The 12,988-nt window shown below is 41.2% G+C and overlaps 2 protein-coding genes across 2 annotated transcripts; both read right to left on the bottom strand.

The window, feature by feature from the left end:
- Positions 1–159: 159 nt before the first annotated feature.
- Positions 160–3,244, bottom strand: LOC127764729 (transmembrane emp24 domain-containing protein p24delta3-like). The gene is made up of 4 exons (XM_052289643.1): positions 2,920–3,244; positions 1,138–1,347; positions 953–1,029; positions 160–562 (listed from the first exon to the last, which is right to left on the bottom strand). Exons 1-4 carry the CDS (start codon positions 3,142–3,144, stop codon positions 418–420), a joined length of 657 nt encoding a protein of 218 aa, XP_052145603.1. The 5' UTR covers positions 3,145–3,244; the 3' UTR covers positions 160–417.
- A 2,347-nt stretch (positions 3,245–5,591) lies between these two features.
- Positions 5,592–8,538, bottom strand: LOC127761495 (WAT1-related protein At1g21890-like). The gene is made up of 6 exons (XM_052285795.1): positions 8,187–8,538; positions 7,239–7,301; positions 7,033–7,149; positions 6,526–6,931; positions 6,267–6,418; positions 5,592–6,111 (listed from the first exon to the last, which is right to left on the bottom strand). The coding sequence occupies exons 1-6, from the start codon at positions 8,375–8,377 to the stop codon at positions 5,877–5,879; spliced, it is 1,164 nt and encodes a 387-aa protein (XP_052141755.1). The 5' UTR covers positions 8,378–8,538; the 3' UTR covers positions 5,592–5,876.
- Between the last annotated feature and the right edge of the window lie 4,450 nt (positions 8,539–12,988).

Raw genomic sequence — 12,988 nt, forward strand, 5'->3', positions numbered from 1 at the left:
ACAAAGACATGCTAGATAATTGGCCTTCTCATATCGGTGTTTCCATCTAAGCCGGTTTACTGGTACAAGGATCGGACCATACTATGACACTTACATGAGATCTGTAATAGCTAAAGCAAATGGAAGAAAAACCACCGCCCACGACCACATAAGCCACAATTTTTGCATCCCATTATAAGACGATGAATTTCTTGTAATCTATGTCCTGAAGGCATCAAATATTCCAGGGAGATTTCAGTTATGTCACCTATTTGCAATCATAATGCACAACACATCTAAACTGAACCATGATTAAATTACATAAAGTACAAGCAGCTCCTCGCTAGCGTGAAGTTCGAACTAACATGACAAAACTGTTTTCCCCAATGTAACAACATTTGCAATTTTGGAGTCACGGTACAGCTCAAGCGAGCTAACCTAGATGAGCTTCTTCTTCTGGAAGTACCCTTGAAGGTGCCACAATTGCAAAATTGAAACCACAATGCAGACGCTTAGTGACAAAATACTGAACCAGGCTACCCTAGCGTTTGTTTTCTCGCTCACTGTTCGCATCTCTGCTTCCCTGTATGAACAAATCAAATAAATCATTAGATTTGCCGCTAATTTAAAATCCTGTAGGGCGGTAATAAATGTCTTCAAGTTCACATAATCTCATATAACACTATGATTTCTTAACCATATAAGGGCAATGACTGGGTTCAATCGCAACAGATCTTGAAATATAAAGTTTCTCAAAGTAGAAAGCAGATCTGGACTGCAGATCGTAAGTTTTGTAAACAATGCTCGCTCTTTGTGGTTGAATGTATCTAGTGCTGAGAATTGAAGACAATATGATTGTTTCATTACCACTTCCAAGTTCCATTGGCAATCTACTGAACCCTCTATTAGTACCACCAATATTCATTTTAAAGCCTCAACCACAGTAAGTCAATCATGTGGAAGTAAAACTTACCTTGCTTTGAGATATATCATGTTCTGATGGATGGATTGTACTGCCACTTCAAGTTTTCTAAGCTCTAGTTCTACACCCTACAAAAGGAATTAGATTGCAGCAATTAGAGAAGCAGTGAATTAAACTGGACATCAGTGAAATATGGTCATATGGACCGTCAGCAGTTTGGCTAAGCCTACTCCTACCTCAATTTTTTCCTTCTTAGCGATAACATCCCAATCCTTTGCTGCAATTCCAATCTTCCAATCAAGATTAATAGATATTCCTGACCCTTTCTCTGCGCTATCTATCCAGAAGCATGCAAGATAGTTTCCTGCTTCTGAAGTTGTGAATGCGAACTGACCAACCGTAGCATTTTCATTGTGATGTAAGGTGTTCCCATATGGTGATGTAACCTGCACCAAGCATAAGCATTTACAGAACTATAACAGCACAAGTAGATAGTAATTCATTCAACAAATCATGTAAAAGCAAATTGCTAAGCTTCTCGAAGAAATGCTAAGCTTGAGAGGATTGGAGTAGCATCATTTACTCCATTAGTGGACTGCAGTAACTGCAGATTGATACTCGCACAGTAAAAAAAAAAAACCATATTCTTGATTCGAAAGCTGCGAAAAGAAAAAACATAAGGACTGTTCAAAATGGAGCAAACACAAATAGTATGCTTAGTGTCTAATCTAGCCAGTACTAATTCATGGATGAAAATAGATCTCCTAATGAATTAATATTATACTTCACATAAATAAAATTACAATCAGTGGACATAAATTGGAGTAAAGACTAAAGAAACTAGTATATAGCGAGTTGCATGGCCATTTAACCCTAGTAACCCTTACAATCTACTCCATCCATTTGCCTTGGAATTGGAAATTTTAGTCCCATGAAGTTCCTCTTGTGCATTTTCAAGGAAAATAATATTAAGAAAGAGTTGAGATATCACCTGCTCACTTAAGTGGGTTCTACAATTAATAATTTATATGACATTACCATTATCTCACCTAAGTCTATCTACTTATTCAATCTTATACGGCACTCGCAATTTATCAACCATATGTCTACACGTTAGTCTATTTATTCAGTATGTCCCCTTGTTTGTTCGAACGCAAAAAGCATGGCAACACACTGTCATATTCATGCAAATGATTCCGAATAAAAAGATACACATATGGTACCAAGTCATTACAGTATTAATTTCACATCACATAATAACATGATTGCATCGTTGTCTTCTCATTATTTCGCATCGATGCGATTCTTATTGATCACCTTTTACTTCCCACAACCCATGGAGTTTCTTACAGAAGTCGCTAGAAAAGCAAGTGTGTGATTCTGTAAGATGAATCACCTTGTATTCTGTTACGAGTGACATCCTGGACAGAAACCACCGCAATTTAGACAGAAGGAATCGACACGGTTTGTGGATCATATGTAAGCATACCCTGCGTCATCAATGCGAATCATACCAATCCACTTGACGCATCAGCCAGTTATTCTAGAATACTATCATCATCATTCCCTGCGATGCAAATGGAATCTAGACAGAGCACTAGATCCTAGAGAACAACAAATTCCTAGCAGGTTACACAAAGAATATATGATTCCAAGTTTCAGCTCCCATCGCAATCCGGTGAACACTAGGCACAAACTTTTTCTGTCTTTCGCGAGCACAGCTGCACCAATAACACATAATCCCTCGCACTCAAGGACTCAACCAGTTCAACGATTATTCCAGCACAATATAATGTGCGCTAAGCATCTCTAAACCCGCAGCAAAACCAAAAACTTCACGCCACCGCTCCGTTTCACGGAATAATCATCCATCTATCGTTCTACCATGGAGTTGACCTAATTCGTCCAAAACTACCGCAACCTAGATCGGAGCCCATCCAAAAATTCCAAAACAACGGAAGCGCCTCACTGCATCATAGAATCCGAAGCGAGAGACGGCTAGAAATGTGGGGAATTACCTTGACGGCGATGGTGGGGTGGGAGGAGGGGTGGGACTCGTACATGAGGGCGTAGTCGGCGAGCACCACCACGTTGGACTGGATCTCCTCGGACACGCACTTGGTCCCCGACTGCGGCAAGTCCAGCCACACCGCCTCCGCGCAGAGGAGGAGGCACGCGGCCGCTATCACCGCGGCCGCGACAGCGAGGGTTAGCGCCGGAGATGCAGCCGCCACCACCGCCATCCCCCGACGACCTTGGGATCTCCGCCGCCTTGCGGGGAGGGGGAGCTGGAGCAGTGGCGGAGTGGGAGAGAGCGTGAGGAAGGCGACGGCTTGAGGGACTATTTTGAAATTATTTACTTCTGTTTAGGGGTGCCCGTGAGGTGGGCTTTGTCGGGTGGGGTTTGGATTTAGGGACTTAACTTTAGTCTCTGTATTTAAACACTAATTTAGAGTATTAAATATAAACTACTTACGTACATAAATGAAAGCTAATTTATCTGACAAATTTTTTAAGCCTAATTAATCCATAATTAGATAATGTTTACTGTAGCATCACATAGGCTAATCATGGATTAATTAGGCTCAACAGATTCGTCTCGCGAATTAGTTCAAGATTATGTATGGGTTTTATTAATAAACTATGTTTAATATTTATAATTAGTGTCCAAACATCCGATGTGATAGGGACTTAAAAGTTTTAGTCCCATCTAAACAGGGTCTGACAGTACTACTCACTACTGTAGTGTACTACTGTGGTGGGTCTATGGTAAGTGGGACCAGTTCTTCCATGGTGAAGACAAATGAAATACTCCCTCCGTAAAAAAACGAATTTAGAACTAAATATGACACATTATAGTACAACGAATCTAGAGAGATATATCTAGTACTAGGTTGTTTTTTAGATGGATGGAGTAAGGTTGAGTTTCAGCGGCTGCAGATTCTCACACAGTGGTTGTTCTCTTTGTTGTCATTTTTAGCCTTATTAAAGTTTGATACTCCCTCCGTTTCAGGTTATAAGACTTATAGGTTAACATCTATATAAATATAGGCAATAGTAAAAAGATAGAGTAATGTTAAATTTTGGTATATTTTAGCATTATTGAAAAAGAATAGCGTTAGATATATTTGGTGCCTTGTCAAATATTGATGATGTTTTTATGAGAGGAAACATCTAAAATTATCAAATTTTGGTGGAGTGATAATGGTAAGGTTGTGTTTAGTTTACTATCCTATTAAAATTTGGTAGGGTAAAATGACGAGCAAGTAAACATGCATTTAACTTAGAATCTAGACAATGAGATAGTAGAAGCTATCTTTGTCCCACAAAAAGAAACTCATGCGTTCAAATCTAGATATAGCCTACCTTTAAATGGTTTTTTTTACGAAACTGGAGAGTAGGAATTGACAAACTTATATTTTCTAAATTCTTATAAACCAGCTTTGCATCGGCTCTCTAAATAAGCCTGGGAATTCTATCGTCACACCTCGTCATACCAGTAAATATTGGTGCGTTACAATAGGCATTGTAAAAATATTGAAATTTACAGGAATTATACTTTTTTCCTACAGAAAACTATATAATTTCTCTCGAATTATCACAGACTTATAGGTTTTAGACTCCACAGTCACACTGTACTGTGAACTAACTTATATCATCGCACAAACTAATAGAACACATACTACGCGCACACTTTGATTCAGTTGTACACACACACTAACTTTAGTTAATAAAGATAAACAAATTGTCATTAATAAGACAATGAACGAGCACTAAAAGATACGGCAGAATTTGGTTCATATCCCCTGCTCTTTACCGTAAAGAGATTCCAAATATCTCCCATGATCCCGGGGATTTTTTTAATTAGTGCTGATGTTAGTGACTACCGATCGATCTGCCATTTCCATCATATGGTATATGCGACGCACGCACGTCAGCATGCGTGTACACCCAACACGGCCTGTCGCCCATCTACAAAATGATCATCTTACGTCGTCATGTCGATCCGGCCCCAATGCAGCTCATATCCATATGATGTCCAATCAAAATCCAAATTAGTTATTCTCTGTTTTTTCAGACAATTAGCAAGAGATAGCTAAACTATCTGCTCCTAGCTAGGTAGCTAGGTTTACGTGTTTGATTCCATAGAGATAATTAAGATAAGATTGATGAAGAAGTTGAGTACAGAAGGTGACTGTTTAAAGGGGCCAATCCAAACCAGTTGAACTATGTCTAGCTAGGATTTCACCAGTTTCAGAGGACATGTTCTGTTCCTATATACCAGAGATAGCAATAGTCAGTCACTCACTGTGCAAAAGTAGAGATGAGAAGAGAATGTTTAGGCCTGTTGATCTATTGTTAAATCAATCGATGTCATTCAGCACCTAATGACTTTGATTAGAAAATGTCATTCAGTACCAAAGCCAAACATATTAAAGCTAGCTAAAACGGCAGGCAGAGATCACGACATGCACAGATCAATCAATGCATGCCGTTGCATCGATCAAAGCTATACCAGCTTGCATGTACATTTGGATTCCATTTCGAGTCAATTAATTAGTCGCAAAAAGCCTGTAATTAGTGGAGACACACGCCAAGAGCAAATAACGGAGATGGCAGTATAGCAGATTAGCAGTACTGTCTCGTTGACAACACATGCATTAAGCAAAGGCATTTGCACTATAGTTAATTGACAAGTAAATTAATTGCAGCTCCGAGTAAGACAGCAGAGCTATTGATTGATTACTTAAGCAAGCACTTACAGACACGTCCTGGCCTTATCCATTACATTGCATTATGTGAAAATTTTAATCTAGCCTCACAAGAATTCTTAGGAGAAATCAAGAAGGAGAAGAAGAAGAAGACGACGAAGAAGAAGAAATCGTGTCACGCTCTCGATCGATCAATCGAACCACAACTAGCTTACAATGGACTGCCGAGGATGACGGACTGCTGCTGCATGTGCTTAATTAGGCTAGTAGTGCCCGTTCGCCGCCGGCGGCGTCTCGACGTCGTAGACATGGCCGCCGTTGCCGTGCTTGCTGCCGTGGCCGTTGGGCACCGCCGTCAATGGCAGCTCACCGCCGGCGCCGCCGCCCTTGTTGCTGCCCGCCGCCGCCGCGCCGGCGTCGGTCTGCTCGACTTTGTCGGCGCCCTTGCCCCAGATCAGCGCGTACAGCCCTATCACGATGATCACCGCGCCGATCACGCTGCAAGAATTAACAAACAAACATACAAATCAATTAATTAATTAACCAAATAGTTTGTTAATTATTCACTCTAATCATGATTAAGTACTATATATAGTATAATGGGGTCGTGTACGAGGTAGAGTAGTATATTGTACGGATAATGTACTACGTACTTTCCAAGTCTGATTTCTTCCTTGAGAATGATGGAGCCCATGATGGCGGTGATGATCATGCAGAGCGGGTTGAATGCTGTCACGAACACTGGGCCCCTCTGCCTCGACACGATTCCCTGCACGTAGTACGCCACGCCGGAGCACACGATACCCTGCATCCATCCATGCATAATCTCACCATGTGTCAGCGCGAGACAGCTCGCCGGCGCCGGCGGCGAACACCGCCATGGCTGAGCAAAAGCTTAATTAATTAGCTTACGGCGTAGACGCAGGTGAAGAGGCGGGTGTCGAAGCCGATGAGCCAGGCGTGGGTGTTGTGGCGCTCGGCGACGAGGGCGACGGCGCCGCTGAGGACGGAGCCCATGAGGCAGATGAGCGTGGTGAGCGACAGCTCGGCCGGGTAGCTCTGCAGGGTGTTGGACTGGAGGACGAAGAAGCCCGACCAGCACACGCAGGCGACGACGATGAAGATGGTGCCCTGGAGGAACCCGCCGCCCGCCGCGCCGCCGGCGCCGGAGCCGCCGTCGTGGTGCTGCCCCTTGGTCCACGGGAACTGCACCACCGGGCCGTGGTACAGCACCATCAGCACCGCTCCGGCCACCGTGAACAGTGTCCCGGCGATCTTCGCCTGGCTGTGCACGCTCTTCAGCTTCACCTTCTCCATCCTAATTAATTAATTAATCAACCGATTCACCATTAATCTCTCGCATTCCATGCTGATTAAACGATTAATCCACATGCTAATTATATGCTAATTATTGATTACCTGAGGACGAGGGCCATGACGAAGGTGACGGCGGGGAGGACGTTGATGAGAGCGGAGGCGAAGCCGGCGGATGTCAGGTTGGCCCCCATGTAGTACAGGTTCTGATCAAGCACAGGCCTGACAAGTACGTACACGTGTCAGGATTAGAGCTGAATTGCATGTACTGTATAATCGTATTAGTATTATTTGACTTGTAATTAACTTACTCAAGTATGGCGAGCCCCATGATCTTCAGGAAGATGATGAGGGTCAACCTTGGTCTTACTCGTCTGTATCAAGTAGGAGCAAATAATCAGTTATTAAAGCCAACCACTGATTAATTAATTAGCTCAGTTAATTAGGTTATTAAGCTGAGATTACTGAAGAAAATGCTCATGCAGCAGTTGCTAGTTGCAACTCTAGGAGGGCCCTGAGAACATGATTCAACTAGCTAAGTGAACACAGATATAGCTAGGCCGTCACTAAATTGATGGTGATAAAATTCGGTTGATTATGGTACGGTTAATATGTAAGGTGTCATTTTCTGCTTTCTGTACCGCTGCTGTTCTTGTCTGGGATCTATAGATTCTAGTTGGAATATATATGTACATAAGCTGATTTAACGCGTGACATTCAAGGGATTAAAAGCTAGCTGGGAAAAGAAAGCATACGCATATATATATACTTTTCGAATTTCGATCGGCATATGTTAAATTTGCAGATACATAATGGAATTGACAAGCTGCTTTTTCATATTAGGATCTGGAGAAGTGCCTATCGTGGAGCATGCATATCATGCACCATCAACTCTGAAAGGGACTAATTAAAACGCTACGTCACCCGGCTTATGAACGAACGAACGAACGAACAGCAGTGCTAGCTATAGCTAGAAATGGACTACTCCCATCTCTTGTGAAAATAGAAAAACACGCAAGACTAGCTATTTTCATTATTCATGCTTGTTCAGAGTTCAGACTTCAGGCAAACATGTAAGCTCATGCGTGTGTTGTACAAACCACAAACAATGCATGGTCTATGCTTTTGCATGCATGCGTTCTAATTAACGATGAAAGGAAGTTTAATGAATTAAATCTAGCTTGACTTAGAGAAAGAGATTATATTAGTTGATGAGCTAACTAATTAGCTAACAGCGCTAGTACTAGTTAATTAATTACCTCTCGAACCAGAGGGCGAAGGGCGCCATGACGGCGGTGGCGAAGAGGTTACGGTAGACGACGAGGACGAAGTGGCTCATGCCGCGCTTGAGCGAGGCGACGGCCACCACGTACATCCCGGCGAACCCCACCTGCAGCAGTATCATCGCCAGGTACGGCTTCGCATCGTTCATAACCCTTCCTACACCCATTCTCTCGAACGATCTGATCGACGTCTCACACAGTTAATTTCTGTTGCTGGTAATCTTTGGCTGTAGCTAGTAGCTAGCTGCAGGAGTAGCTCGCACACAAGCTGCAGCTAGCTTAGGTGTTGTGGCTGTGATGAGGAGAGGCAATGAATTTGAGGGATATATATAGGCATATAGCTGCACGACGCTGCACTGTTCAGCACAGCAGCTAGCAGCAACCGTTGCTATCGAAGTTGGATTAGTCGTCTCGTCTCGCCCAGATGCCCAAGTGTGGACTGTGTGGTGCCATTGATGGATCATGGATCTGACTCATGCTCCCCTCTCTCTCTCTATACTTCTCTCTCTTCTGAATGTTGTTGTTGCGAGCAGTGCTGGCTTGTACGTTTCCAGCTTGTTTAATATTCCACTTCCGGCTAAAGGAGAGAGAGAAAGAAAGGGCTATATGTCTGCGTCGTCTTTTTAATTTTCTCTCTGCTTTGCCGGGAAAATGCAGTGAGCACATACTGCCGATGGGTTTTGCAACTTTGTCATGTCTCTTTTTGGCTACCTGAGGAGAAGAGGATGCATGATCAGAGCCGTCCAAGTCAAGGTTTGTGGGAGTCAGCTGGAACTTCTCTGATCTGCAGCTCCTAGGCTTTTACTACTTGTGTTAACCCCTGTCTAGCAGAGCTAGTGCTTGTGTACCGACAACAATCGATGTACATGCATGCATGCATTGTACATGAATGTGTAGAGACTAGAGACCAGTAGGGAGAATACTGTCAATGGGTTATTCGACTGATAAGATGTGGCATCAATGCTGACTAGCTAGTTGGTTGCTGCTAGCTACTCTTATCTTCAGTTTAACTTGGAGTGCTAATTAATTAACTGAAGATTCTCAGAAAAACCATATATAATTGTTATCTTCATTTCGTTTATATAAAGAGTTACACTATGCTATCACTTCTGGGAGATGTGCGACAGTGTAATATAAAGGCATATATTTATATATGGGTGTAACCGTGTAACATTACAAGGAGAATGGACAATATATTCATGATAATTTAAGCCACAAATTTTGGTTTAACCATACACTTATGCTCAGCTTGGCCTTTATGTATCAGGTCTTACTTACTATTTCCTCTGTTTCATATTATAATTACTCATTTTGAATTTGGTCAAGGTCAAACTACTTTAAGATTGATTAAGTTTATAGATAAATATAGTAATATTTACAACACCAAATTAGTCTCATTAAATCAATAATTGAATATATTTTTATAATATATTTGTCTTGGGTTAAAAATGTTACTATTTTTTTCTACAAAATTGATCAAACTTGAAGTAGTTGACTTTAACCAAAGTCAAAGCGACTTGAGGGGTATACAACATGGATTTTTATTCTATGCTATGCCCGACTATCCGTACATTGCAATGGGCTCATGCAGTGATGGATTACACATGCTCATGGTATCCAACCATTTGTTTTAACCAACCATTTTTCTCTGATTTTCTTTTTAACCAACCATTTTTCTCTGATTTTCTTTTTAACCAACCATTTTTTTCCTAGTTTTAAGGGTAGGGCGGTCGTGTGTGCAACGTAAGGGGAGGAAGGAGGGCGACTACGTTTTATAGTAGTAGAAGCCATGCCAAATATATCAAATAAGAGAAAAGATTACAACCGTGTTTTACAACATCAGAAAATATAAAACCTAGCAAATAGAGCATCTTACATTGCCAAAAGACATGTAAGTAGACGAGCACATCCATAACGTTGACCAACCCCGGTACGTGCAAAAGCATATGAACGAGCATTGGTCGCCATCTTCATTCTTTTGACAGGTCAATAAACCAGTATCACCAAAGGAGTCTACAACTCGAACCTTGAATCAAGTGTCGCTAGTTGGATCACCAGCAGACACTTAAATTTTCATCAAGGTTCACACAAACAAATAAGGCATCAACAAAGAGAGATAACAAAAACCAAGATACTCTAAACGTATCTAAACCGTAGACGAAAGACACCTAAATTGTCTAATAGATTTAAACCTCATCCACTTTGTTTTAAAAAACCCTAAAATCATAGTTACTCCATAAGGACAAGAGACATATACCTTTCTAACATATTTGCTTGCCTCTCGACGCCATTGAGAATGCCGCAAAGGAGAAAGGGGATAGTAGAGATGGTGCATGAAGAGATCCTCGAGAGTCGTTAGATGCAGGAGACTCGCCACATGAAAGACTTATGTTTTCTATTTTGTGAGCATATAGCATGATGTTTTGCTTGTCATATTACATCAAATTAATGATCTTAGCCATTAGACTACTCATATCTTGGTCATTTTTCTCAAGCATAACCATATGCGCACAACATACTCACGGACACCAACCACACTCTCCCACATCTAAACAAGATTAGAGGCCTTGCCTCTCGTAACGCAAGAACACCACTTTACCACTGAACATAATCATGTGTGTATGTAGCCATGCATACTTTACGAGATTAGATTAATTATAAAAAATACGAGCATTGTATGCAAGTTTAAGTTTGAGATTTGAATTCACGTGGATAGGTTCCACTATATAGACCCTAATCGATCGAGCTATCTTCACTCCTCGCTCGGTCATTCTTTTTAATTAAAAGAGTGCAAGACACATCACTTAGGAAACCACGATAGACCTGCACCCTGTTTCAACAAGTGAACCCTATCAAAACCATAAATAAAAAGGCACGTATTTTTTTTAAGATATGTAGTTCCGACACATAGGAGCGAGTAACTATCCATGGTGCACACATCATTCATGCACAGCTCCCCTCTAACCCCCTTTCTCTTCTCCCTCATTTTAACCCAAAGATACGATCGATCAAGCAACAAGCAATCAGGGCTCTGAGATTTGCATTGGATCGAGAGTGTGATGATCTCAGCGCATGAGAGGGGCACCAAACCTAATGGAAGCAATCAGGGCGTCTCTCCGGCCGGCCCATGCAAGCTAGCATAGCAGCTAGTGCTTGCTGATGTGCCAAGTGCTTCCATGCCGGCATGGTGCGCTCCAAACAGGATTTGCATCCATCCATCCGTGCGTGCGTGCGTGCATGCATCCATCGCCTCTCTTCTCACCTCGCGACCCACGGAAAATACTACCGCTAGGCTTTAAGCCTTTAACTTCATCTGTTGATCTCGTAGAGTCCGAAAGTTATACTTTTCTTACTAGTGTTTTGAGCTCTACCGTGTTTACTGCAGCATATCGACTGCAACCAAAGTTGAAATATTAATATTAAAATATAGAGCTAATTTTAATTTTTTATCGTAGTTTATTTTTTACATCGGCTTTTAAGTCGTTAGAATAATATATTTTCTCTGTTTTTTAATTAGATGACGCCATTAATTTTTAACACATGTTTAACCATTTATCTTATTAAAAAATTTTATACAAATATATACTATATAAATCATGATTAAAATACTCTGAGTGGTAAAACAATTCATAACAAAATAAATTATAATTACATAATTTTTTTAATAAGACGAATGGTTAAACGTGCGACAAAAAGATCGTTATCTATTTAAAAACCAGAGGTAGTATGTAAACAATTTCACTCATAATTTTCTTAATAGATATTATAAAATATTGTCGTCTTTGTCTCTCTCTCTCTCTCATCAGCTGCATGCAACTGAATGTATCCTTTCCTGGAAAGTAATTTGGTTGCTTACCCTAGTCATCACAAAAGCACCTGGTTAATTACGTAGCATCCGGTTTGGTAATAAAAACCAATGACTCAATGAAGAATCAGTAAGTGGTACAGTACAAGATTACGAGGTGGTTAAAGGGACGGGAGTGTTTAATTAGGTTGACACACGATTAGTGAGTGGCCTCCAGCGTCCACTACGTACGTGTTTCTGCATATCTGCACGAAAAGCTAGGCACAAAGAACCTTCTGATCGGTCGATCGATGAGCTCTGCGTCAGAATTCTATCTAATCCCTCTTGCGCTCGCGGCTTCGGTTCTCTCTGTCTTTCAGCCTGTCATCCAATTCGATCGCAACCTAGGCTAGCTGCTACTGGTTGCTGCTGCCTGGTAGGCACAAGCCAAGATGAACTTGTACACCCACTACTATAAAAATTTACAACATGAAAGTTGCCATGTCCAGTGGTATATACACTGGACAATGTCCTGGTTGGGATGAGCAGGGTTCCAATAACTGTTGGGTAAAAGACCAGTTTGGCCCCAGAAATATATTCATATATTCATTGTCTGAAAATGAGATAATTGCTTTAAAAAAATTCCATAATCCAGTACTCTATATAAGATGGACTGCTTGTTAATATATATACTTTCCACACTTGAAGATCTGATAGAGGGAGACAGCCCAAATACATTGTAAAAACTTGAATTGGAAAAAAAGGTACAAATAGATAATACAAACTTGACCCCTGATCTTTTTGTTACCATCTTCCAATTGAAAAAGGGTACAAATGGATGATGCAATTTAAAATTTGTGTGAGTCGATGGTAAAAGACTCCAATCTTCCAAGTTTATCCTCAAAACTGACTTCCAAACAGGTATTCAAAACCAAGATTATCTTCACTTGAACAACAAGAACTAGGGAGCTGCCTAGCTCTGACTCACTGCCAC

This window comes from Oryza glaberrima, chromosome 2 (genome assembly GCF_000147395.1).
Source record: "Oryza glaberrima chromosome 2, OglaRS2, whole genome shotgun sequence".
Classification (NCBI taxonomy): Eukaryota; Viridiplantae; Streptophyta; class Magnoliopsida; order Poales; family Poaceae; genus Oryza; species Oryza glaberrima.

Coding starts and splice junctions, on each gene's coding strand:
- LOC127764729 (XM_052289643.1), bottom strand. CDS start 3,144: ATGGCGGTGGTGGCGGCTGCATCTCCGGCGCTAACCCTCGCTGTCGCG. Junction 1,030..1,137: donor CTAAGAAGGAAAAAATTGAG/GTAGGAGTAGGC, acceptor TTCCTTTTGTAG/GGTGTAGAACTAGAGCTTAG. Junction 563..952: donor ATGATATATCTCAAAGCAAG/GTAAGTTTTACT, acceptor TTGTTCATACAG/GGAAGCAGAGATGCGAACAG.
- LOC127761495 (XM_052285795.1), bottom strand. CDS start 8,377: ATGGGTGTAGGAAGGGTTATGAACGATGCGAAGCCGTACCTGGCGATG. Junction 7,150..7,238: donor ATGGGGCTCGCCATACTTGA/GTAAGTTAATTA, acceptor CGTACTTGTCAG/GCCTGTGCTTGATCAGAACC. Junction 6,932..7,032: donor GTCATGGCCCTCGTCCTCAG/GTAATCAATAAT, acceptor TTAATTAATTAG/GATGGAGAAGGTGAAGCTGA.